This window comes from Aulonocara stuartgranti (assembly GCF_965226115.1).
Source record: "Aulonocara stuartgranti genome assembly, chromosome: 1".
NCBI classification, from domain to species: domain Eukaryota; kingdom Metazoa; phylum Chordata; class Actinopteri; order Cichliformes; family Cichlidae; genus Aulonocara; species Aulonocara stuartgranti.
Window position 1 is genome coordinate 25,703,224 of NC_138939.1, and position 26,987 is coordinate 25,730,210.

Sequence of the window (26,987 nt, forward strand, 5' to 3'; positions counted from 1 at the left end):
CAGCTCAGGCGGGATGCGTGGGTGAAGGTCGGTCGCTGTTGTCTATCAACAAGGCCTTTGCTGTTCATTTGGCAAGACAAGCAAATCCCCATGGCAACTCACAGGAAAGAGGGCATGATAGAGCAGATGGCTACCCTTTTACTCTCTTCACCCGTGCTTGCCAGACAGACGATGCTACAGGTGTGCAAGATGTCCATACTGGATGAAGGCCCAGTCCCAGGTGTTTACCACCACATTCACTCTTCCTCCTCCTTTCGCTGCAGTTTCACCCAAGCCAGCCTCTTCCTAGATTTGATACTCCCCTACCACCGCCTTTTCCATACCATTCCTTCTCTCCTTGTTCACCTTATGCCACAGATCAGCTGGCATGAGGTGATTCACAAGCAGGTAAGGAGAACTGCAGCCAAGGAGAAAGCTTACATATCTGTTAGCCTGAGGGGCCTGTCCAGGTGGCTGCTCTGGTAGGTAACATCAAGTTTGTGTGAGATGATGCAGATATGATCTTTTCTAAAGCCAGTAGGAGATGCTGCAGGTGTACTATTCCTATAAAATGAGTCCAAATTGTTTGTTTGACAGATCACGGTTTTTAATTTACCGCCAAATCAACCACAAAAAAAAAAAAAATCTGATTATTTTTTTAATTACACATCACAACAACTGATGAGAATTCTAAGAGTGCTTCTCAGACTGACTCAGTTAAGGTACAGTGATGTTTTGAGCTTCTTGGCTTTTAAACGTGCTATTAGTCGCAAAGATTTGGAGCAATTCCATTATTTTAAACATAATAAATTTCTGATTATGGCAAAATGTGATGATGGATAGACAGTGGATAATCAGTGCAAGAGCTGTTGAGACTGTTAAATCTTGACCAAAAGTGTTACATCTCAATGCGTCTAAATAACAAGAATGATTCCAGTTGCTCATATATTTTTGAAGTTGTGGTCAAAGTTGTGAACTAACTAGTAGACACAAGCCTCGTCAGAATGGGCAGACCAAGCTAGTAGACCAATTGTGTGAGCAAAGTGACAGAAAAAGCACTGGTCTTAATTAGGAAAGAGACCTGAAGCCAGTTGCACTGACTGGTTTTTACTAAGCTTGGTCCAAACTGCATATGTATTATCTGACATGTAAATATAATAAAGACATCTCAACTTAGGGAGCTTATTTTTACTTGGGTTTTTCTCTCTTTTTATCCAGCTGTATAGCTCAAAAGAAACAGTTTCAGTTATGCAGTTATGGCTTACAGCTCTCTGTGTATATGTGTGTGTGTTTCTTTGTGCGTGTGAGTAAGTAAGAGAGAAACCACACTGAGCATAACAGATATGACTGAATAAAAGTCAAATATTCATTTGTCAGCATCAAGGAAATAAAATGTATTAAAAATGCATTTGCTTGTTATGTTAACGTTGGTATTGTTGCTGCTAAACAGCAGCATGGCCTTCTTCCTTCATTAAAATATATGAAAGATGGTTGTTTCACTTCAGATGCTCTATTTTTAGGTGTCTGACTTAACACCATGAATAAATGTCAGATAATTTATCAGAAAAATTGGAAAACGTGTCATTTTATTTCTGCCAGTGACAAAGTAAACAACATAAGTGAATGTGAATACCAGGGGCGATTCTAGGATCAGAGCTTTGGGGGTGCTGAGCACCCAGAGCTGCTCAGCCAGGCAAGACAAACTTTACTCGTCACGATGATACTTCTTCCCTGTCTCTGTCAGTCCCTGCATCCTTAAATGTCTCCAGTTGTCCTGAGTTCTCTCAGACTGTCTCCTTGGTGCATTTAAACCCCTGTTCCTCCCTGGCCTCATCATCTGTTGTCTTCATCTCCGTTATCAGTCATCATAATTTTACCATCTCTGAGTAAGTTTGTAAATTTCTTTATTAAATAATAGGATTCTTAAATTCTTCAAGTCTCTCTGTGCCTGTGTCCTCGTCACAAAACATGACATCACTGTTTTGTACATTTTAACACAATTTAATCCCCACATTTGTGAAAGAAAAGCAAAAAACTTTTATTTAAGTCTGTAACAAAACCATCAAATCTGATCAAGGTTATTTAAATGCTGCAAACAAAGAATGGATTGGAATTTAAAAAAAAAAAAAAAACCACACATCCTAACCTTAATTACTGTGGGAAAATGATGAATGGTGATCATAGTGAGTAAGAAGTAAACTGAGTACATTTTCTGGACAGAGATTCACTTTTAATGTGTATGTATAATACAATACAGATATATGAAAATAGGCTCCAAAAATAGAGTCCTTGAAATGTACAAATTATTGATAAAAAAAATTTATAAAAATGGAGGCAACTTTGCCTATGGTACAATGTATGAAAATATCTTTACTGGAAAAACTACTATGGCTCTGCAGATTTATTCCTTTCATTTTAACCTATGTCGCCTCACCTTGAAGTTGGCAAATACTTTTGGTGGTCAACTGTCTCAAGCAGTTTAACAGTTTCTGTTGTGCCTGTCACTATTCCCTGTCTGTTTTCTTACCTGGTTCTTCCTGACCTTGCACTTTCTCCTCATGTTCCCCTCTTCCCTCTCTCCTTCTTTGGACTGATAATCATACACAAATAGATTGTATTCAATCAGATGAAAAAATTACATTAATATGAAAAAAAATACTATTAAGATCACTAATAAAAAGTCCTCTCTCAGTGTACTTTCAAACAAAAGGCAAATAACCAAACCACAAGTACATCTAATAAAAGATATATCCAACATTATCCTTCATTTGTTCTTACACTTTTACCTGAATGTTGCTCCTGGGTTTAATATCGGCACATGCACATATGACAAAATAACCAGCTTCTCTCATTCCATTTCAAACAGGACAGTGGTAACAACAGCAGGCTACAGACAAGTTTAAGTTTTAGATTTTAAATAGGCTGTATACATTTCATTGGGAGCAACAGGACGGTCAGATGTCGCTGATTTTACTACACAGTAGGATGGATTGTAGGGTAGCAAACATTGTCGCAAAACACGTTTTCAACACTGCAGGTTACCTGGGTGTAATGTTTTTCAGCTAAAAAGAAACATGGCCTGACTCCTACCTAACTATATAAAGAGTAACTGAAGGTTAAATGCAGCTAACATGTCCTGTTTTAAGCCAGGCACTTACACCTCTATATATACTTTTGTTGTTAAAATGTTACATCTCAACCAAGTACTGTATTTTTTTTTTATATTTTCAGTAGTGTGTCACACAAACAGCAAATATTGTCAAAAAAAGTAAGAAATCTTTGGGGGTGCTTTGGGCTAAAATCGCCCCTGGTGAATACTAAGCAAATGGCCACAAATTACCTTTTAGTCTCCAGTCAGCTAAGTCTGAAATATCACCATGGCCACTCTTAAGCACAGCAGGTGTTAAAATCTTGCTATCCCTTTGACAAGAAACCAACCTGCAGAGGACTGTAGAAACCCACAACACTGAGTGGCACTTCAAATGGCAACCACAGCTAACAAGGCTGAACAACATAACAGTAGTTGGTCCTTAATGGAGCCCAAAGCCTAAGCAGTGATTTATGTTCGAATATAAACAGATGTAGTTGCGCTGGAAAGGTTAGTGCACTGAGGCTTCTTTGGTCTCTGTCTATATTTGTTTCAGCCTCTGTACACAATTACATTAAAACAGGAATGGTATTATTCATTTGCTTGAAATATTGCTTGATTTAATATCACATCATAGTTTGAATTTAGTTTGAAGTGTTCTGACAGTTGTTCTCAAAAACAGCATTCCGCTTGATTATCACACACTTTACATTGATTGAAGTAAAGTACCCTGATAGTCAATGATATGCTTGACGTAACGCATTTGGAGAGGAGGGTGAATTATTTTTTTTAATAGTTTTACATTTTTGGAAAAACTAATTAGTGTTTTTTCTGATAGTATTGAGGCATTTTCCACATTTATTCTAAGGGCTAGCCATTTCTTATTACCTGTTACTGATGCCTTCCTCTGTGGACTCCTGTGAAATAAGCTAAAGGTAGGTGAACTGGAAGTGTGCACAATTACAAACTGATTCTAATCTAAAGTATTTAATACAAAGATGCATCTTGCTTAGCTCTGTAGTTAAGGGATCTTTTTATCATTTGCGGATTTTAGCCAAAGTCAAGTCTTACCTTTGCAGGAACGATCTAGAAAGAGTGGTCCATGCTTTTATTACTTCACGGCTGGACTACTGCAATTCCCTCTATGCTGGCCTAGATCGTTCCTGTCTACATCGCCTTCAACTGGTGCAGAACGCTGCCGCTCGCCTGTTGACCGGTTCAAAAAAAAGAGACCACATCACTCCGGTTCTCTGCTCTCTCCACTGGCTCCCAGTTGCCTTTAGGATTGATTTTAAAATCTTATTGCTGGCTTTTAAGGTTTTGAATGGCACTGCACCTTCTTACCTGTCAGAACTCCTTAGTACTTATCGCCCCAGGAGATCTTTGAGGTCAGCCGACCTGATGCTTTTAGATGTTCCCAGGTATAAATTAAAGACAAAGGGAGAGAGGGCGTTTGCTGTGTGCTCGTCTGTCTTCTTTGACAGACTTGGGACATGCTGTCAACTTGATGGCTTGATTCGATTTAAAAGAGACAATCTCTTTGGAGAAATGATTCAGGAAACTTCTGATCCATGCATATACGGTCCCTGACTAAGCATGGAGTTCATCACTTTTTTTTTTTTTCCATGTGAACACAACAACCATCTTGACCAACACCTGCTTTGATTTTTCATGTCTCTGGATTACATGGGAGTGGAAACAAGAACCTTAATAACTAACAGCTGTTGAGCATTTTAAGACAATTATAGTATTTACTAATATTTATCAGTACGTGAATGAAATGTAGGGTTAACAGAAAAAAACAATTCTTTGGCATCTCATTGTTGTTCTTAAAATTCTAAGATAATTTCCAAAATAGCAATGGTGTCAGGGGCAGAGCGTGGGGGTGGCTTACTGGGCTTAAGCCCGGGTTGTTTTGTCAGAAGCCCGGGGTCTTTTGGAGTGTAATTTTTTTCATAGTTAGATGCCTGGCTGACAACTATATAAAACAAAAAGTACACACAATATTCGAAGCACATAGTGCACACTGTGGGAATTTATGACTGTGCGTGAATCCCCCCCTGATATTGGTATGATCCAAGCTCAGGCACTAAGCGACTGAGCGAGAGGGCGGGGTAGCTGCTGCCTGTGAGTGCGCTGTTGGAGAAACGGAGCCAGCCATACTAAGGAGAGCTTAAGTTTCACCAGGTACCAAAGCAAATCATTCGTACCGTACAAATAATGTAAATATGACGGTGCATCACGAAAGATTGATATCAAACTGATCACTTGACCCATATTACGTTACTTGCTCTTCAAGTGAATCAACAAATGGCGAAATGAAAAGCCGAACAACAACAATGCTGTTTCTTTAGAGAGTCTTAGCTTACGTGTGTTTATTTCATATTTGAGTCATTCCTACTATTCGGTGCCATTTCAGTGTGATCACTCTTCATCAAAAAATACAAAATTTTGAATTATTTTAACATTTCATCTAAAAGAGGGATTTTCAACCTATAAGAAAAATGTATTGGTCCAGCTAAGGATATTATATTATAATATTTTTTAAAATCAAAGTCTTTACCCATGACGTGCCAAATGTCCACCCTGTTACAGGACATTCAATTTTCTATTAATAACTGTTTTGAATACACAGTTATAGTAATATTTACATTTTCTAAAAGCTACAATGTCCCTTTTTAAAATCTGCAAGGAAATTTCATGTTACAGTGCATAGCAATAACAGGGGTGACGGTAACAGGGGGGAGATTTTATGCTAAACTTAGCCATTACTACTAGTATGATGAACAACAAGCTAGTACATGGTGACCACTAAGAACCATTTTTAACATGTTTATTAGCCATATTATAAAAATTACAAAAAAAAAATTGTTTCCACTATTAATAAGCGTAACAGGTTGGACGTGTTATGCTTTGCCACATTACAAAATCTTGCTAAAACATTGAAAAAAGGGTTGATTAAAGAGTGGTACTTACGCGTCTTCTTCTTGAAAGTTTTCCCTCCAAAATATGTTACATCCGGGAGTGTCATGTGACTAAAAGAATAATCAGGTGATGTGTTCTATGGAATTCTTATCAGAGTAACAGGGGTGACAGTTGATTCAGGGACACAACATTTTTTAAAGATTTTAAGTATTAAACATGCATTAATAATAAAAAAGAACATTTGATGAGGAACATTAGAAATAAGCCAATCCAGAAATGATGAAAAATTTAGATTTTTTTTTTTTTTTAAGTTATATTTGTAACTGAAGTCGAGCAAGCATGACTGGGGACATAGTACTTTAGTGACTTGTGCTAAAATAAAAGTAATTTACTTTTAATGTATTTATCCTGTGTATATATCAATGTGTTCTATGGTAGAGGGGGGTTAAACATACAAGAAAATGGTTTAGAAATAAGCATTAGACAAGTTTTACACTAAATATACCATATTATGTCATTAGGACTCAAATGGCACCGAATAGTAAGAATGACCCATTTTCAGTTGTTACCCTCCACGGCTAAATAAATCGGTTTCAGTAATGCACTGATATACAAGAATGGACATAAGGGGCTTCTTTCAAAGAAAAAACTCTGGCAGTATTTTATATATTATGCTTTGTATGTTGTTCAGTATATTTCTATGCAAAACAAGAGGAACTTCAATAAATAGCAATATATTCACAGTTTAAACCAGTTATTTACATACACTTTATGGAAAACACAAGAACATTTTTTTACTGTACAACATCAATTTAGAGTAAACTTGTTTTGTTTTGGATAAATAAATATTGAAATATCTTTTGAATTAGTTAAATGTCAGAATAAAGAGAGACAGAGCTTTCTATTTATTATCACTTTCATTAAATTTAGGAGTACATATACACTAAGTTTGTTAATTAATAAGAAAACTCCAGACGATTCCATTCTGAGCTGAAGAAGCTTCTGATAGGTTAGTAGAGTCCATGTGAGTAAACTGGTGGCACAGCTGTGGACGCATATAAGGCAAAACACAGAGCCTGTTTCTTTAACATGGGAAAATTAAGAGATATCAACCAAAACACCAGAAAAAGAACTGTGGAGCTCCATGAGTGTGGCTCAATTATGAATACAATTTGGTGCCATTTACAATTAAGAAATACAGACAGTTTCTCTCTTTACTCTTAAAGTTAACAAATATGTTTTTTATATTTATCAATCTAAAAAAAAAAACATTTAGTCTGATTTGATGTTACAATTAAAAAAGTGTTTGTGTTTTGATCTGAAGAGTGTAAATATCTGGTTTCAACTGTATATTTGATGATTGTCAGCACAAAGAGGGAGAGAGAGGAACAGAGAGGGAGAGAGAGGAGAATGAGGACAGAACAGAGATGGAACAAGAGCAGGTGAGACACACATGTTAGTCACATGGTTGTTTACCAAAAGTATCACCGTATCATAGGTACTCATGTATCTCGTACCTAGTGTTTCTTTTTAGGTTTACTATTTTTCAAATTCTACATTTATTAAGTTATGCATGCTTGTTTGCACAACAAGGCTAAATAATTATATAAACTTTTCTCAGTCTAAATAGTGGACTTTGGTAGAATTAAAAAAATAAGTGTAGTGCAGGTATATGATGATTTTTAGTGCTACTATCATCTAGTTCTGATTCTGGTTCTGTCTTGGTTAAGTCCTCAGTAGTCCTGATTTTGAACTGTTGTGGGGTTTAGTCCTCGTGTCTTGATACAGCCCGACCTTGTTCTGCCTTGCTGCTTAATTAAAAAACTAGTCTAAGGTGTCCTGCATATGTGATATATTTTTTTCCTATATGAAGTCATTCTTTTTTGAACAAAACTCAAAACAGAGCCTACTAATCTTTCAGTCATTTCTAACCCCCCCCCCCAAAAAAAAAAAATCCCACATGCACACTACCCTTTAGGGCTAAGCCCCGGGTGTTTCAAATGTCTGGCTCCACCTCTGAATGGTGTCTCCCAATGTCTCATCAAAAACTGCTACTGGTGGGTTCTAGTCTATAGGTATCCAGCTGTTTACTTGCATTAATCTGCATTCATGCACTATGCTATGTTGTCTGAAACCAGCTGAATTGGCTTGACAGGTCCTCTGTTATTCTTCCACTAAATCATGTGCATCACTTTGAGCAGGATCTACGAGAGGATGTTCTTTTGTTGACCAAACAAAAAATTAATGGATATGTTTTTACCAGTTGCCTGTTGAGTTATGTTGCAATTGCAGAATGCCATCTCCATGCTGTGGCGAGAACAGATTTTAACAATCCATTGTTTGTATGCAAAGACAAATGATTTTCTACGACAGCTTTTGCTATATTTTCTCCAGTCCCTGCTGTCAAAATGGGGATTAATCAGCTAGGAATCAAATGGTAGGGGGGGCTGAAATGCTTTTAAGTGGGTAAAAGGCCGCTTTGACCTAAATAGCCAAAAGAAAAAGTAGACTCCCAAACTTCTAAAAGTCATACCTTTAACCTTTACACCTACAGGATGAAAGCTGAGTGGAAGAACATGTGTTCATGGAAGAATAAGCAACCTTTAGGTCTGCAAACACAAACCAGTTCCCACTGTCAATACCAGCTGTGCAGCAAATGTAACACAGCAGCAACAATGAAGCAGCAGATGTGCTCTCCGCATATGTCACAAGAAAAATACATTTGAGGGAACGGCATTAACTAAAACTGAAGAACCAGATCCATGACGCTAAAAATGTGGCTAAAGTGATTCTTCAGGCATAAGAACATCATATATATTTCCAATTCTGAAGAGCAAAACATACTGAAGTGCATGTCAAACCCATGTATGTTATACTTTATTGATAAGTAGCTACATAATATACATGATAATTTTCTCTCTCATGGTAACTGACTCCAGGAATCTTTTTTTTTTTTTTTTTGGCAAATCCAGGGAAAAAATATATTTCATCGTGTGAGGTCTCAATAATGGAGAGACAAACAAACAGCAAGTACTGACATAACCGCTTAAGAACAACAGTGAATTGTTGAGGTTGTTTGAGTTGTTTGGGTACTTCCAACTTATAATTAAAGTCAGTGTATTTGACATATGGCATTTTTGACAACCTATCAACCCACTAGGTTAGATGTTTTCTGGAGTGGACAAAGTAAAAATAAATGTAAATAAATGAATGGTAAATGGCCTGTATTTATATAGCGCTTTACTAGTCCCTAAGGACCCCAAAGCGCTTTACATATCCAGTCATCCACCCATTCACACACACATTCACACACTGGCGATAGCAAGCTACATTGTCATTCAAGGTTGAAAATGGGCTTTGGTATCTGCTGTTTTCTTGTAAGGTACAAACATAGCTGGACTGGCCATCGGGCATACTAGGCACTTGCCCGGTGGGCCGTTTGGTGCTGGCTATGGTGGAGCTTTCACAGAGGCCAGCAGGTGGATGAGGGAAAGGGGAGGCAGGAGGAGGAGAGACCTGAGGCGGCTGCTGTTCTGAGTGTCAGGTGAACTGAACTTCAGGTGAGAAGTTAAGACCTGCAGTCTATCTGGGTCAGATATAAACCAAGTTTAGGTGGAGTTTATTTTGTTTGTGCTGACTTTTTACAGTCAGTTACAATAACTCCTGCATACTAGCTAGCATGGCGGAGTTTCTATACAGCTGGGTGGGTGCTATGTTACTGACAGTGAACTTTACTTTATTCATAAGGTTAGTTAGCAGAGTTGCTAACCCTCCCGTAAAAAACTGAATCGTCTCGTATTCAGAGAAAATATTACACGTTTCGTATTGAGCTGAGAGGGAACACAGTTTGTCCCGGACTTCAGCTAGAATTTAAGAAAAGACAAAAGCTGGAGTTATTCTGTGTCTTTATGCTGTCAACTGCCTCTTCTTCTCTCATTCTCTCCCCTCACTCTCCTGTTGCTACTTCAATCATGAAACTGATCAATGATCATCTGATCGGCTTTTCTGACACAAGTCCCTCTCTCTTGTTTATCTCCCACTTTGCACCAGAAAGAGGAAACCTGCGGATGTCACGCTAAACAACAGCAGCACATTTAAGCTTGATAAGCTGTTGTTAGAATTTATACATTTGTTAGAATTTATTTAGCTGATGTTTGCTGGAGCCACAGCTGTAAAAGCTGCTGGTTATGAGGTCGGTTTGGATGTAGAGTGAGAGGGAAACATGAAGATAAAACCAGGAGATGTCCTTACTGAATCATCAGAGCTGTGATGGAGAAACAGGTTTACCTTTTAGGTGACATGAATAAGTTCTAGGGAAGTTATGAACTGTTTCTGAGAGAGAAATAACACCAGGATCCTTTTCTAAGTGCCTCACAGCTGGTAACTGTGCAGGGGCGGGTCTAGCAGCGGGTCAAGTTTTGCCAGGGAGCCAGGTAGGGCATTAACAGGGAGAGGGGGGCACAAAGAAATACTTTTCTTTCTTATTCTAATTTAAAATGTCTAGTTTTTAATAAATAATTATCTGAATTTTATAACCAAAATTTTTATCTGATGTAAAATGTATAGAAATCATACATATACCAACAAGACAGTGCACATCACTGTCACAACAGCGTTTGTTTTCATTCAAAGGCTTTATGGCTTTTCGTATAATACCTGGTGGGCTGGTCTCTCGTCAAAATGCCCGGGCCATTTTTTGTCCCAGTCCAGCCCTGAATACCAAGGTTATTATTGTTAACGAAAACTAACGAAATAACGAAAACTAGAAGTGAAAAAACTTTTCGTTAACGAAAATAAAAGTAAAAACAAGACTTTGCAAAAAAAGGAAAACTAACTAAAACTGTAATGAGTGTTCACAAAACTAACTAAAATTAACTTAATTTATAGCGAAAATGTGTTTAATTTTCATTGATGTGTGTGTGTCATACAATAGTCAAGGGTGAAAATGAAGTTTAGTTTCCAGGTTTTTTTCTTGCTGTGTCTCATTATGCCAGCAGATAGTAAGTACATTAGTCGAGTCGTCTGTGCTGCAGCAAAAGTCGGGAGAAATGCCAGAGTCCAATTTCAGATTGTGTTTTAGATAAAGCAAGTGTCTCACAGTGGAAAGAGACAAATTATGAGGGACATTTCTAAAGGGAAAAAAGTCCCAGAAACCTTAAAGTGCACTTGAAAAGCTCGCACATGAAGGCTAACCTAGCTTACCTTGAGAAGGTAAGGGAGCACACTCAACCCTCATCCCCAGAAAACAGAAGCTATCCCCAGGCAAGGCAGCGTGATGCATCCCAAAACAACTGCACAAAAAACTTTAATGCAGTGCTTCCAACAGTGAGCCGATGGCTGCTCATTGGTCAATTCTTAGGAACATCACCAGCGAGAGGAAGCATTGGTGAATATGTTTATTGAGACTGGGATATCTACACAACTGAGTCAATTGCCTTCAAAAAGTGTAGCAATTCACTTGAACCAAAATTACGAACACCCGGTGCTGCAAGAGTTAATAATCTCATTGGGGCAAAGATATATCTTTTATAGTTGCCTGGTATCAATGGTTGTTCATCTGCCTAATTTTTTATTATTATTTTTTTAAGAACCCATTGGTTCCCCATAGGTGAGAATGTGAGTTGTCTGTATCTGCGTATTAGCCCTGCGACAGACTGGCGACCTGTCCTGGGTGCAGGGTATGGTAGCTGGAATAGCAACATACCCAAGGATAAACAGAAGAGCATGACTAATACTGGGATTTTGTTACACTTAATTATTGCAAACACAACTAAAACTACAAGTGAAACTAATCAAAACTAAATTGAAACTAAGGGTTTTCAAAAAAAATAAAATAAAACCTAACTAAACTAGCAAACAAATGGTAAAAACTAATTAAAATTGATAAAAAATTGAAAATCTGAAGCCAAAACTAAATAAAAATAGAAACTAATGAAAATTGCAAAACTATTAAAACCCTGCTGGGTACAAACATTAAAAAAATATTACCATTTACTTCCATTACGTTCATAAAGAATATAATACATGAGCATGGGAAAAACAAGAATGGCATATAAACCAAACACAGCCCAGTTGTTTGTTTAAAATGCTAAAGAAATCTGTCAGGTATGTGTTTTTTGGTGACTATGAATGCTAACTCACCAAACAGATTTTTCACTCTTAGTACATAGTAGTGTACAAACCTGAAGGTTATCATTTTAAACCAAAGGTTGCACAAGGCCGTGTTTGAGAGAAATCCCCCACCTTAGGTCCAGAATCCACTGTGACACAATACTGTTAAAAAGTTAAAGCAATGTGGGTTAGCAAGGAGCGAAGTGCTGCAGTACTACTACACCTGAGACCTTTATCTCATCAACTCCCTTTATATCTCCCCTGCTGAGTATCAAATGCACTCCTTAACAACATCTACGTTTATATGGGTTTATGTGAGTATAGGTGATATGTGTGTAGCCCTTCTGAAACAACATTCTACCACCTGAGGTGGACTCTACATTTAAATCAATATTGGAATTATGGATTGCTTGTTTAGTTGGTACGCACTGTATATTCATTCCAAAGTCTTGGGTCATTTCTTACCTACAAGCGCTTGACCTTTATCAAATTTATTCAACGCAAATTGAAAAGTCAAAGAAAACTGAAGTAAAAGTTTTTTTGTACATTATAGTGGGGATGACAAAACATTACAATGCATTAAAGTTTGTTTAAGCTAAAGTTATCATCCAATGACAACGTGAATGTTTTCTGGGATTTGTAATTTTACATGTAGGTCCATATAAGGTTTTGTCAATCAATTAAATCAACATTGAAATAATTGTTTGAATTTTTTTTTTTTTTTACATAGAAATTTGATAAGATTTGAGAGTATAACAGAAAGTTAATATCTCAAAAACAATTACAAGATTTCCACTTCAGTGCATGTACTGTCTGAAAGTTGGACCTCAAAGCAACAAGTATGGTGAAGCTCAAAAACTGAAAACAGAGAATCTCTTTGGGTGGTTGCATTGGAAGCAACCAAACTGAATTAACTCAGCTGCAATTTGTGAATGTCTAAACTATCAGAGCGAAGGATATTGCAAGGATGTGTATGTATGGGGGACTGGGGATGTATGCACATTTATATAAAAGCCATTTGACTCCCATCACCTGAATGTAAAAGGACTACATCAATCAAAATTGTACTATCAACCCAAAGGGCAGACCTCTATGATTTGATCTCCAGTCCCTATACATGACCTTAAACACATTAATGACTCTGGCTCTTATAAAAGCAGAAGTATTACTTTGGATTGATTATAAGCTACTGGAGTCTTTCATAGGAAGAAAGAGACAAGTGAAGCTTGCATTATTTGAATATTCAAAGACCTGATGCAAGTGTGTGTCCTGAGTGAGTGGTTACATGTATATATGAATAACAGCATAGCTTTTATTTCTCTCTCTTTTATTGTGGTTGTTTTTACACAGACATAGGAAGCCAATAGCAAACTGACATTTTTATTTTTTGGGGGTTTTTTTGCACACAGACTGCAGTACAATTTATACCATTTATACACTTCCTCTGCTGGATGATCTACTGAACATGAAAGAATTTACCAATGTTTTGTCTTGTCTGTTTTTTAGAAACTTGACGCAGTGTGATTTAAGGATTTATTTCTCACCGCTCTTCACTTGCATTTGGACAGATTGAATGCAATGGTTTCACTGAGCTAACAGCAGATAGTATTTGACATTTATTCAGGGGCATTACAGTGTGAAGGTTATCGGTGGAATTCTTTAGGCTTGTGCCATATCTGATGACTTTCTCACAAGTAAGACTTACATTTGACTTGAAAGGCATGTTCCTTCTTGTAGTTAGAGATCAGCTTCTTTCTGTTTCACTGGGCTGGCAAATGGCTGTGATGCTGCAGACAATAAAGTAGGCTTTGTCACCGAGTGAAATTAGAGTTATGTGATGATTTATATTTACAAGATGTTCTTGTGTTTCAAATACTCTGGCGAGATGTGGATGCCAGGAGGTCTGGCACTGTGCAGTTCTTTGAACACCTCTTTTTTGCATTCTTTGTGTGGGCTGGAATTAAAGTATGCAAGGCATCAAAAGCTATATTCTATTGAAGTCAGCAATGCAACACTGTGTTGGTTTTCTATCTTTAATTCTAACAGTTTTAGAAACAAATTTCTGTTAACAGCACCGTTATTTCTGTAGATCAGTAATTGTAGCCTACGCATTAATGCATTATTTCCAACCTGAGTAATGTTTTGTGTTGCCGATTTGTCCTTTTGGGATATTTGGACCCCTCCACATAAAAATTGCAGCTTTGTTTGGATCTACATCCTGAGGGTAATAGCAAACTAAATGTTCTAAACTTTCTACTATATTAACTAGCTAGTTGGGAAAAGTTCAGGTAGTGTAGTTGCTATAAACAGCTACCATCAAGAAAAGAGTCCTTTTCCAAGCTCATTGTAGTGTCTCTACTCCCTCCTCCAAACATTGTGGTTTAGATAGTACAACAGGATTATAGCTTGTAGAAAAGGTTTTCTTCACAGCGAACATCCGTCACTGGTGGCAGAATAATTAGGCTCAGGTTATTTTGGGACTGGCCGTGATGGATACATATGCAGCAGTAATAATAGAAGCTTAATTTATGAAAACAGTAAGGGGACATTTAGATGGTCCAAGTCTGTCTTTAAATAAATATCCACAGGTATTAATTCCCCAGACCTTATGCAAAGCATGATTAAGTGTAGAAAGTGAGGCGCTGGCACACAAAATAACATGATGTTGAATAAAAGTCTCTGATAACACGATGTAAACGGTATATTGACCTGCTTTTATTGGACAAAGTGTCACAAGAAAACTGCTAATGGCTTTGTTAGAGATCTGGCTGCTCATAAAGAAAACATGAACTTGTAAATGTTTTAAATCTTTTAAATATATTGGGGGGGTCACAGCACACATTATATTGTGTCAGTTATCAAAGGAACTGTGGCGAAAATAAAAGTAAGGGAAAAGAGAGGAAATTGAGACAGCATGCAGTTTTCCAGCTTGCTGTTTGTTCACCTCGGCTTTCTTTTTTCCCCCGTTTGTGTAGTCTTGACCCTGAAATTTGTTCACCACATTTGCACATAAGTAATGACTGTAACACAGCAGTGCATACAGCTGCTACCGCCTCACGTCTTTATTCTTTTGTCCCTCTCCACGCTGCTGCCTCCTACCTTCTTTAACTGAACAAGAAAATTATGAGCATTGTTAAGCTGATCATTTACCTTAACCAAAAATGAACATTGAGTCTAAGTCCACCTAAATCAAGTCATGTTTCAATGCTACTGTGTTGTTCAGATTTTACAGATTGTCTATTGAAAATCTTTGAATTTTTTGGTTTCAAAGATGAAAAATGAAGGGCCAGTGTCACAGCCCAGCTCATGTGCCATGAAAAATAATAGGAGATACATTGCTTTAAATAAAATTCAGCAGTGTATTTTAACTAAAAGGAGCAAAAAAGTAGCTCTAGAACAGCAGTCCCCAGGTCCCCGGGCCTCGGACCGGTACCGGTCCGTGAGTCGTTTGGTACCGGGCCGCGAGAGTTGAGGCTCAGGTGTGAAATGTATGGTTTTCAGGGTTTTTATCGGTTTTCAGCGTTATTTTGTTATCGTTTTTAATCGTTAACTTGGTTTTCCTGGGTCTTTTCACGTGTGTTATGAATAAATCTTCTTTTTTTCGGTACCGGTACTAGATTTATTTTGTTGTATTTATCGGCGACACCTTAAAGGCCGGTCCGTGAAAATAATGTCGGGCATAAACCGGTCCATGGCGCAAAAAAGGTTGGGGACCGCTGCTCTAGAAGATGTGTTCATATTAGTTGGATAAGTATTTCAATATTTGTTGTATAGTGTTGTGAAGTGTAAAATGTAAAATACCCAGGCCAACCAAAGAAATAGCATAGTGCTGTGTGCATGAACAGTAAGAGAAGACTGAAACAACAAGCACTTAAATTCTCCCAGCAGACTGTCCACGTGATCCCAACTGCACTAATGAACTCCACCTATCAGGGACATGCAAGACAATACAAAGCGCCAGACATAGGAAACAAACGGCAAGCCCAGCTAAGAGCTGTCAAACCCCATTCGATAAAGATAGATCCTTAACTACAAACCAGTTTAAAATTGATAAATTACATGAGACATTCTAATACTGCTGTTGACTTTTCAGCAAACATTAACTACAGAATTTCTGGCTTCAACCAGTGAAACATTTACAAAAACAAAACTAACCTTTGTTTTGACCATGCCGACATTCCCTCAGCAACCTGGTACCAGAAGGAAGCAAATAGGAAGAAGAGACAAAGATTTGAAGAATTAAATATTTTAATAAACTATTAAAATATTTAATAACTATACTATTAAAATAGTATTAAAATTAACATTTCAATATTTCTGTAGTTATCTAACTATTTGATATTAGCTGACACTGTTAAATGTGGCGTTAAATGGGTTAATATTACTCCTTCAGATGTTTAGTGCTGAGATTATTTTAAACACTTCATATTCATGATCTACAGTAATGTATCATATTCTATAAAATCATACATTTGAAGTGTGTTTCCTGTGAGGACAGAAACACAGGCCAACATTTTGATTTCAAAAAGTATGTATTGAATATATCAATATAAAAAAATCAGAGCTGAATTAAAAGGCTTGAGTATTTGACTTGTTAGTTGTGTACATGGGATTAAACATTAACCCTTTAAGTTCAAGGTTCAAGGTTCTTTATTTGTCACGTGCATAGTTATACAAGTATAACACACAGTGAAATGTAGCCTGACACGCTCCTCGACATGTGCAAAAATGGGGGGGGGGGGGGGGGGGGTAGAGGAAGAACATTATATATATATATAATATATACATTGGGTGAATGTGCAGTAGTAGCAGCAAGCAGGTGAATTCTGTACATTAATATGAATAGACATCTGACTATTTTACAGGATAGACAATATAAACATTAAAATTAAAGGAATTTGGAATGTACATTGTGCCTGGGTTTAGAGTGTCTGGAAGAGAGTCCTGTCTCAGTCAATTATAGATGATGTGAGAGGGCGGGTGTGTGTGTTTAGGGCCCGGATGGCTTGGGGATAGAAGCTCCTCTTGAGTCTCTCTGTCCTTGCCCGGATGATGTGGAACCTTCTACCAGATTGCAGAAGTTGGAACAGTTTGTTGCCAGGATGGGACGGGTCCTTCAGTGTCTGCGCTGCTCTAGTCTGGCATCTCCTGGTGTAGGTGTCCTGAAGCGGGGGGAGAGCAATCCTGCAGAGAGAGCTTATATTATATTTTTACATGCTGTATTTTTGGGAGCATTTTAAGTTGCTATACATCAATACAACCATTATAGCCCAAATTTTAATAATATGTATGCATTAAGTGCATAGTAATTACATAGATTGCAAAAACTACAAAAAAATTGAAAATCGTTTTTGTTTTTTTTAACATATATTTCTAGTTAGAGAAATTTAAGAGGCTTATCCCTCAAAACTGTAAATACAAAAAAGTTGCACAAAATAGTTTCCCACCACAGGAAATTTATTTTGAGTGTCTTCATAGTTTTATTTTTTTTAAATACACCAATTTTTATACACTGCAGGAAAAACGAAAATAAATATTATAATGCAAATTTCCAAAGAAAACAGCATGTGCATCAAAATAAACTATTTCCAGCAGTGCAATTTGACTTCTAAGCATCCCAGAAACAACACAGAAAGTCATAAAGTCAAACATAACCTTTAAAAACACCAGTATTTGCTTGTATAGGCCCTGAAGGTAGAGAAAAAACTACATTTCCGCCAAAATGACATCACTTCCGGTTTCGGGCAGACAACTAAAGGCATCCTAGTAAATACCAATCTGGTTCCAAGGTGTTGGGCAGTGGGTACAAGATTTACGTGAGGATGCTGAGCCCTCAGGCTACTCTCATTACTAGTCTCTTTCACACTGTTTGGTAAGAGACATTCATACCAGATGCTCCCTGGAGGTCATTTTGTAAAGTTCTGCCAGTGCTCAGCTCTTCCTCCTTTCACAAAGGAGCAGATACCAGTCCTGCTGATGGGTTAAGGACCTGTCCAACCCTCCTAAGTTAACTGCCTGCCTCTTGGAAATCTCCTCCATGCTCTCGAGATTGTGCTGGGGACATAGCAAACCTTCTGGTAGTGATACCTGCTGGAGGAGTTGGACTACCTGTGGAGCCTCAGTAGGGTCGAGGTATCCCTTTATACTGTCAGTATGACACTGACCCTAATCTTGTGGAAAAAAACAGAAACGATGAGGAAAAATATATCAGTGGCCTCCACCTGCAAAAACGTTGTTTTGGGAGGGTTGTCTAATTGTCGCCCTTAGTGCACCTGTTGTTAATTTCATTAACATCAAAACAGCTGAAACTTATTAACAACATCCTTGGGTATTTAACTGAGGAGATCAATATCCCAGAAGTTTAATTGACTTCATGCTATACTCTAATTAAAAGGTGTTCCTTTGACATTTCACATAAGACAGTTATGAAATTGTATGAGCATGAGGCAAACAGACAATGGCAATGAGAAGAATATAACAGCAAGAACAAAGGAACATTATTTGTCATATACATTGTTACAAGCTACATCAAAGCAGAGTGTTTGAGTTGACTGAGTTAAACCAGTAGTCTTTTATGATGAAATATATTTCATGTATATAAATAAATAATATATTTATTATAGACCCAAGTGTCAACCTGAAATGATACTAGTTTCATGGACTACATTAGCTAACTGTTTACATACAAAGTGTTTACATTACTTTTGGCTAAAGGGGCATAGGCTAAGAAATCTTGTTTTTACGTGGCCAGGGCCTTCTCTTGTCTTGAGAAATCTGAGATTTATACACTAAGGCAGGGGTAAGGAACTCCAGGCCTCGAGAGCCAGTGTCCTGAAGGTTTTAGATCTCACCCAGGGTCACACCTGAATCAAATGATTAGTTCATTACCAGGCCTCTGGTGAACTTCAAGACATGTTGAGGTGGTAATTATCCATTTAAATCAGCTGTGTTGGATTAAGGACATCTAAAACCTTTAAGACACTGGCTCTCGAGGCCTGGAGTTCCCTACCCCTGCATTAAGGTCAGACAAAATAGATAAAAAGTCTAGGTTGTTTTATTCGACTGATGCAGCCCCCTGAATTAGGACATAGCGTTGGTGTGAGACCTCTCAGTGTTTCACAAGGAAAAAAAAATATATATTATTTAAATCATTTTTATCCATCCATCTATCCATCTATCTATCTATTCTAAATAGTATATTTAGATTATTTTTGCCTCTTTATATTAAAATGTGAGAATATATCGATATATAGATATATGCGCAAACTGACAAACTGAAATATCGTCACAATTTCCTTGATTTCCTTTAAAACTCAGTGATGGTGCGACAACAACACAGGGGGAACTCAAAGGAATTGAACTGACCTCCAGACTTCCCAGATCCACTTTTGATCAAGCATCTATGGCAGGGGTGTCGCACTCCAGGCCTCGAGGGCTGGTGTCCTGCAGGGTTTAGATTAGAGATGGACCGATCCGATATTACGTATCGGTCCGATACTGACCTAAACTACTGGATCGGATATCGGAGAAAAATAAAAAATGTAATCCGATCCATTAAATATCACGAAATAACCTCACAAAACTTGCAACACGCCGTAACTCACCTCAGAACGTTAGCACGTCGGAGCAGTATGCATCACGTGATAGAGCGGCTGTGGCATGCGGGACCTGTCGGTGGTCTGGATAGCATTTGGAGCTTCGCTAGCAACCCGGCATTTCATCTCCGACAAAGTTATCCCGAGAGAAGTAAAGCAAGTGTGTAAGTCCATCTCTGAATGTTTGTAAAGCATTCCTGCATTAAGCTTAACAAGCGACTGCCTCTTCTTGCTGCTACTTCAATCATGAAACTGCTTAACGATCAGCTGATCGGCTTTTCTGTCACGAGTCCGTCTCTCTTGTTTTTTTTTGGCCCACTTTGCACCAGAAAGAGGAAACCAGCGGATAAACAACAGCAGCACGTTTAAGCTTGATAAGCTGTTGTTAGAATTTATTTAATATTACTTTCTACTCGAAGATCTTTTTCTACGTAGCTGACGGCTGGTAATTGTGCAGGGGCGGATCTAGCAAAGTTTAGCCAGGGGGGCCGATAGGGCATTAACAGGGAAAAGGGGGCACAAAGACATACTTTTCTTTCTTATTCTCATTTAAAATGTCTAGCTTTTAATAAATAATTATCTGACACCCAAAGTTTTAATTTGATGTAAAATGAATAGAAGTCCATTACTGTATATAGTGACTATTAAGTCTAATATATATACCCTAGTAAGCTATAGTACTTTTTCCTTTGGGAAGGTACCATCTGTGCAGTCTGCAATTTTGTTGAAGAAAGATGTTGAATCTATTTAATATTTCTTGAAAAATAATTGATTTCTGTGCATTTTTTTTTCACACTGCATCAAATTAAGGTTGATTACGTCGATTAAGCATCATGAGGTGGAGCGTGAGGGGTGGTTCCCCATTTTTTATTTATTTATTTTTGTTGTTGCTGGGAGTTGGAACCCTATTAGTTAGGTTGCTTAATATTTACGCTAAGTACTCTTTAAAATACCAGAATAGGGAGGATGGTGTAGGTTTAAGTTTATTAGATTGATCAGTATTGCTGAACTATGAAACATATTTTTTTGCATACAGGTATAACAGAATAGCTTTAGTGTAGTTGTTGTTTTAAACTTGAGTATGAACTTATACAAAATGCAGCAAGATATTTAAAAAAAAACAAAAAAAAACAGTTTTGTTGATTAAAAAACACTATATCGGATTCATATCGGTATCGGCAGATATCCAAATTTATGATATTGGTATTGGTATCGGACATAAAAAAGTGGTATCGTGCCATCTCTAGTTTAGATCTCACCCTGGGTCAACACACCTGAATCAAATGATTAGTTCATTACCAGGCTTCTGGAGAACTTCGAGACATGCTGAGGAGGTCATTTAGCCATTTGAATCAGCTGTGTTGGATCAAGGACACATCTAAAACCTGCAGGACACCGGCCCTCGAGGCCTGGAGTTCGACACCTTTGATCTATGGGATGAGCTGGAACAAGCTGTACCCATTAAGGCTCCATTAACTCCCTGAGCCATTCCAGTGTGTCTTTACTTTATGCTCCCTGCTGATAAGTGAATCATCATCCCGATCTACGGTCATGTCTGAGATTCAATCAAAGCTTTAAATGTTTTCCATGAAAGTGAAAGAAAACACCTGATTTAAACTGACTGCTTCCCCTGGGATGAAGTCTCCTTAGACAAATTGGAAGTACTTCTAATTTGGCTGCTATTTTTTTTACAAAACTCCCATTTTTACCCCTTGCACTTGTGCATGTGTGCATCTCCTCCAGGGTGACAAAATGGTGACTCTCTAACTGGAACTTCATTTTGGGAGGTGGCTGAAAGCAAAATCTGGTGAGTAGGTTGGCTAGTGAAGATTAAAAACTGTATTGCTATGTCCCCAAAACACTGATTGTCACACTGCTCAGTCACTGGCCCTGCACATGTGTGTGGGGTTTTTTTGTTTTGTTTTTTTTATTCACTAACCTCCACGCCCCACCTAGAGCTGTCCAGTTGGATTGTATGAATTCGGTGCTTCCAGAGTGGTTCAACCCATTTGCTCCCTTTCTTATGAGCCAGCAGGAGAGGACCCAAATGCAAACTCACGGGAAACAAAACTTGAACTCAAAATGCAGCTTTATTCGCTGTAAGGGAAAAGGTGATACAAAACTAAACTGGGTTTAAAAATTCTAAAAATAACACACTTGGGGAAACACGGAGAGGTACACAACCATGGGGGAGGACGTGGACATAGGCTGTGTCCCAATTAAGAGACTGCACGCTTGAAGTACGCGCACTTTGCGTACTACGCGTACTACGTACGGTGCGTACTATATGTACGAGAAGTGCGGAAGTGAGAGGTTTGTGAAATGGGACGGTATACGCTTCGTCGCGCTGTTCAGGTTGCCTAGCAACCATGATACTAACCGCGAGACGCGTTACATACAGCTTTGTGTGACAGAAATGAAGGAGAAAAATGTTTTGTTGGTCATTCATTTTTGTCATGACATCACTTTGATTAGTTGAGTATCTGAGGCTGAGACCACGGGACTGTAAAACATGATTGTTGGGCTTCATTTCTGTGCTGAACAGTCATTTAAGATTAGTTAGTAAATAACAATTAGTTAATGTTGTTCATGAGACTAAAGTCAACTCACTGTGGCAATGTAAATATAATATGGCCAATATTATAGTATTGTCAGATTATTATGAGATATATATAGATATAGATATATAGATATATATATATAGATATATAAATATATAGATATAGATATATAGATAGATATATATAAAAAAAACACCCAGCACGCCCCTGCGGGCGGTTTATCCTTCAAGCTCGGGTCCTCTACCAGAGGCCTGGGAGCTTGAGGGTCCTGCGCAGTATCTTAGCTGTTCCCAGGACTGCGCTCTTCTGGACAGAGATCTCCGATGTTGTTCCCGGGATCTGCTGGAGCCATTCGCCTAGCTTGGGAGTCACCGCACCTAGTGCTCCGATTACCACGGGGACCACCGTTACCTTCACCCTCCACATCCTCTCGAGCTCTTCTCTGAGCCCTTGGTATTTCTCCAGCTTCTCGTGTTCCTTCTTCCTGATATTGCTGTCATTCGGAACCGCTACATCGATCACTACGGCCGTCTTCTTCTGTTTATCTACCACCACTATGTCCGGTTGGTTAGCCACCACCATTTTGTCCGTCTGTATCTGGAAGTCCCACAGGATCTTAGCTCGGTCATTCTCCACCACCCTTGGGGGCATCTCCCATTTTGACCTCGGGACTTCCAGGTTATACTCGGCACAGATGTTCCTGTACACTATGTCGGCCACTTGGTTATGGCGTTCCATGTATGCCTTGCCTGCTAGCATCTTGCACCCTGCTGTTATGTGCTGGATTGTCTCTGGGGCATCTTTACACAGCCTGCACCTGGGGTCTTGCCTGGTGTGATAGACCCCAGCCTCTATGGATCTTGTGCTCAGAGCTTGTTCTTGTGCTGCCATGATTAGTGCCTCTGTGCTGTCTTTCAGTCCAGCTTTGTCCAGCCACTGGTAGGATTTCTGGATATCAGCCACCCCCTCTATCTGCCGGTAGTACATACCGTGCAGGGGCCTGTCCTTTCATGATGGTTCCTCGTCTCCCTCCTCTTTCTTGGGTTTCTGCTGCCTGAGGTATTCACTGAGCACTCGGTCAGTTGGGGCCATCTTCCCAATGTATTCTTGGATGTTCGTTGTCTCATCCTGAACTGTGGTGCTGACACTCACCAGTCCCCGGCCCCCTTCCTTCCGCTTAGCGTACAGCCTCAGGGCGCTGGACTTGGGGTGAAACCCTCCATGCATGGTAAGGAGCTTTCTTGTCTTTATGTCAGTGGCTTCTATCTCCTCCTTTGGCCAGCCTATTACCCCAGCAGGGTACCTGATCACGGGCAGGGCGTACGTGTTGATGGCCCGGATCTTGTTCTTACCATTCAGCTGACTCCTCAGGACTTGCCTGACCCTCTGCAGGTACTTGGTGGTTGCAGCTTTTCTAGCGGCCTCTTCATGGTTCCCATTCGCCTGCGGGATCCCCAGGTACTTGTAACTGTCCTCTATGTCTGCAATGTTGCCTTCTGGTAGTTCAATCCCCTCAGTTCTGACTACCTTCCCTCTCTTTGTTACCATCCGACTACACTTCTCCAGTCCGAACGACATTCCAATGTCATTGCTGTATAGCCTGGTAGTGTGGATCAGTGAATCGATGTCTCGTTCACTCTTGGCATACAGCTTGATGTCATCCATGTACAGGAGGTGGCGGACAACTGCTCCGTTCCGTAGTCGGTATCCGTAGCCAGTCTCGTTAATGATCTCACTGAGGGGGTTCAGGCCTATGCAGAACAGCAGTGGGGACAGAGAATCTACTTGGTCGATCCCGCACTTGATGGTGACTTGTGCTATAGGCTTGGAGTTGGCCTCTAGTGTTGTGCGCCACATCCCCATTGAGTTCCTGATGAAGGCTCTTAGGGTCCCATTGATCTTGTACAATTCTAGGCATTCCAGTATCCAGCTGTGGGGCATTGAGTCATAGGCCTTCACAGGCAGTGCACAGGTTGGTCAGTCTGGTCTTGCAGTCTCGGCTGACTGTTCTGTCTACCAGTAGCTGGTGTTTTGCGCCTCTGGTATTCTTGCCAATTCCTTTCTGTGTCCCACTCATGTATTGACCCATGTGCCTGTTCATCTTAGCCGATATGATGCCTGACAGGAGCTTCCATGTAGTACTGAGGCATGTTATTGGTCGGTAGTTGGAGGGGACCGGTCCCTTCTTGGGGTCCTTGGGGATCAGGACCCCTGGAGGGGACCGGTCCCTTCTTGGGGTCCTTGGGGATCAGGACCGTCCGACCTTCGGTTAGCCATTCCGGGTGTCTCTCGTTAACTAGCAGTATTTCTTATGCACCTTCTTTGTCGCACCTTTCTGCAACTCCGTTAGTTGGCTAACCTCCCTCCGTGCTACTTTGATCTTGCGCTCTAGCCTCCTTCTCCATGGAGGGTACTGCCCCTTGTGGCTGTTCAACTTGTAGCCAAGCATCTCACTGATCACTGCTGCCGTATTGTAGATCAGCTTGTTAGTGTCGGTAATCGTGGTTGTAGGTATTGTCCGTAGTGCTGCATTAACATCATCTAGCAGACCTTCTGAGGGTACTTCACGTAATCTTGGTAACCGGCTACGGGGGATCCAGGTTTCAAGCTTGGCCATGATCCTATCTTTCAGGTCAGTTCCTCTCGCACTCAACGATCCTTCTCCTATCGCACTTGGGGCTATGTACCCAATCTCGGGTGGGGGTGATGATATCCCCCTGACCTGGCGTCCTGACTCCTCCTTGCCGTAGCATTTGTGTTGTACCTCGTCAATCTCTAGCTGTGAGAGCAGCCCCTTCTTTCGAATGTTGGAACACTGAGCTACTAGTTGTTTCGCCGTCATTGTGGATGTTGGGTATCGAAGAATAGGGACCTGACACCTGAAATGATGACTAATGATGGCATCTAGTACCAATATTTGTGTATGTCTTCAATTTTTATCTATAAATAACCCAACAGTTTAAATTTAACCTTGATCTGTGGTCTGTTATCTTAGAGCTTTTTGTCATCAAGTGCTCCTGCAAACCTTGACTTTGGTGTTCTTTTAAACACAATCCCAGTGCTTCACATACAATATCACATCCAACAGCATATGTATAACTCTTTTATTTTCACTTAGCTTTCCCAAAGTCATTTCAGAAGAGTCAAGGTAACTGACCCTGTTTTTGCCAAGGCAGAAAATGCTCTGCGGTTCCAAGTCACACGTTTCACAGTTACCTATTTATTTATTTGTTTGTTTGTTTATTAACATATTTATTGTTTTTGCTTTTCAGAATCACATGGATTCAAGCACTCTATTGTTACTGGTCTTTTTGTGGCAGTAGGATATTGACACAGATGTAAAACAGTCAATCACTATTACAGACTGCAGATGTGTCTAGAATATGGTTTCTAGATAGCAGAATTGGCTTACTACGTTTTCCCCTGTCCCCCTTTTCTCTGTGGCTTATTCCACAGGACCTTGTTTTTTTTGTTTGTTTGTTTGTTTTGTTTGTTTGTTTTTTATTTCTTTCTTGGCTTATGTTCAATAATGTCCTGTGTCTGCAGCTTGAGAATGTTTTACCGCTGAAATTACAGCAGGCTAAGCTCCAATATCTTTCGTTAACAGGAACTCTTAATTATGGATAAATAACTGCTCATACAGCACATGGACATACTTAGTGTCAAAACTGATCAGTGAGACCCTACTTGGTTACCTTCTCTCTTCTTGCATATGTCAGACTGAGACAGACAGGGGTTTTCTGAAGAGAAATAGGAGCCACCTCAGACCAACAGGAACTATTACCAGATCTGGTCGAGTGGTGAGACCTCCTGAAAGACTGGATGTGTAATTCTCTGAAGTTATCCATTCATGCTCTATTCAAAGATGGGTTAAGCTGTTAGAGATGTTTACAATAATATGTTTCGTTTAAATGTAAGTGAACAAATGAGGGATGTGTATAATTTTCACGTCACGTTTCATGATGCTCCGCATTTCTGTTCTAGTGAGCTGTTTGAGTCGTTATGAAGTATGTCTTTAGCTAAAAGGAGGAGGTGTAGCGGTAGACTACTGTTCCCATAAGGCTGTGTGGGGAGAGCTTCCGGGTTATGAGTAAAGTTGGAAAACATCACCCGAACGCGCTGCGTCCAGTGTCATCATTTATACGCAGACTGCACAGTTCAACCCACTTAAACACGAATCCTCAGGTTTACAGCTTGTTCCACCATTTCTGAGCATAGTTCATGTGTTACATTGCCAGCTGTATCTCGAAGTGATGTAAAGACAACTGCAGTTCAACCATACAATCTGCTTTTCACATACTGAAGTTAAAAGCAAACAGCTCATATTTTCAACATCATTGGGAGAGAAGAAAGAAAAAAAACATTAAATCGCCAGCAACTCATGACACACAAATGAAACCTACTATTGTGTGATGACTACAGCCTTCACAGAAAGACGCAACAACATTATAGATTTCTTACTCATCAAAGCCGTCAGTGCTGATGGGTCACCACATTCATATACTAGCCCATCAGTATTCCTATGGACATCATACCACTCCTGCCATCTCAACATGTTAGTGTTGTGCCAATAAACTACCAGCTCACATGTAAAACCCGTAGAACTGTGCCTGCAGCAAATTATATCAAAAATACACCAGCCCTGCAGGAAAAAGGAGCCCAATGTCTATAAAAACAGCTTGCCTTCTGAACACGACCAAAATTCTAACCACCTGTATGAGCCCCTTA

The 26,987-nt window shown here is 39.3% G+C and overlaps 1 protein-coding gene and 1 long non-coding RNA gene across 2 annotated transcripts in view; one reads left to right on the plus strand and one right to left on the minus strand.

The window, feature by feature from the left end:
- Positions 1 to 5,187: 5,187 nt before the first annotated feature.
- LOC309702882 lies at positions 5,188 to 25,558 on the plus strand. The gene is made up of 4 exons (XR_014275777.1): positions 5,188 to 5,254; positions 7,360 to 7,434; positions 21,442 to 21,505; positions 25,532 to 25,558. It is a non-coding gene; the product is annotated as an uncharacterized lncRNA (long non-coding RNA).
- Positions 22,451 to 26,987, minus strand: part of LOC309702824 (uncharacterized protein) — a 38,111-nt gene continuing 33,574 nt past the window's right edge. The window contains exon 2 of the mRNA XM_082527446.1: positions 22,451 to 23,231. Within this exon, the coding sequence (XP_082383572.1) occupies positions 22,500 to 23,150 (651 nt within the window). The 5' untranslated portion in view covers positions 23,151 to 23,231 and the 3' untranslated portion in view covers positions 22,451 to 22,499. The remainder of the gene's footprint in view (positions 23,232 to 26,987) is intronic.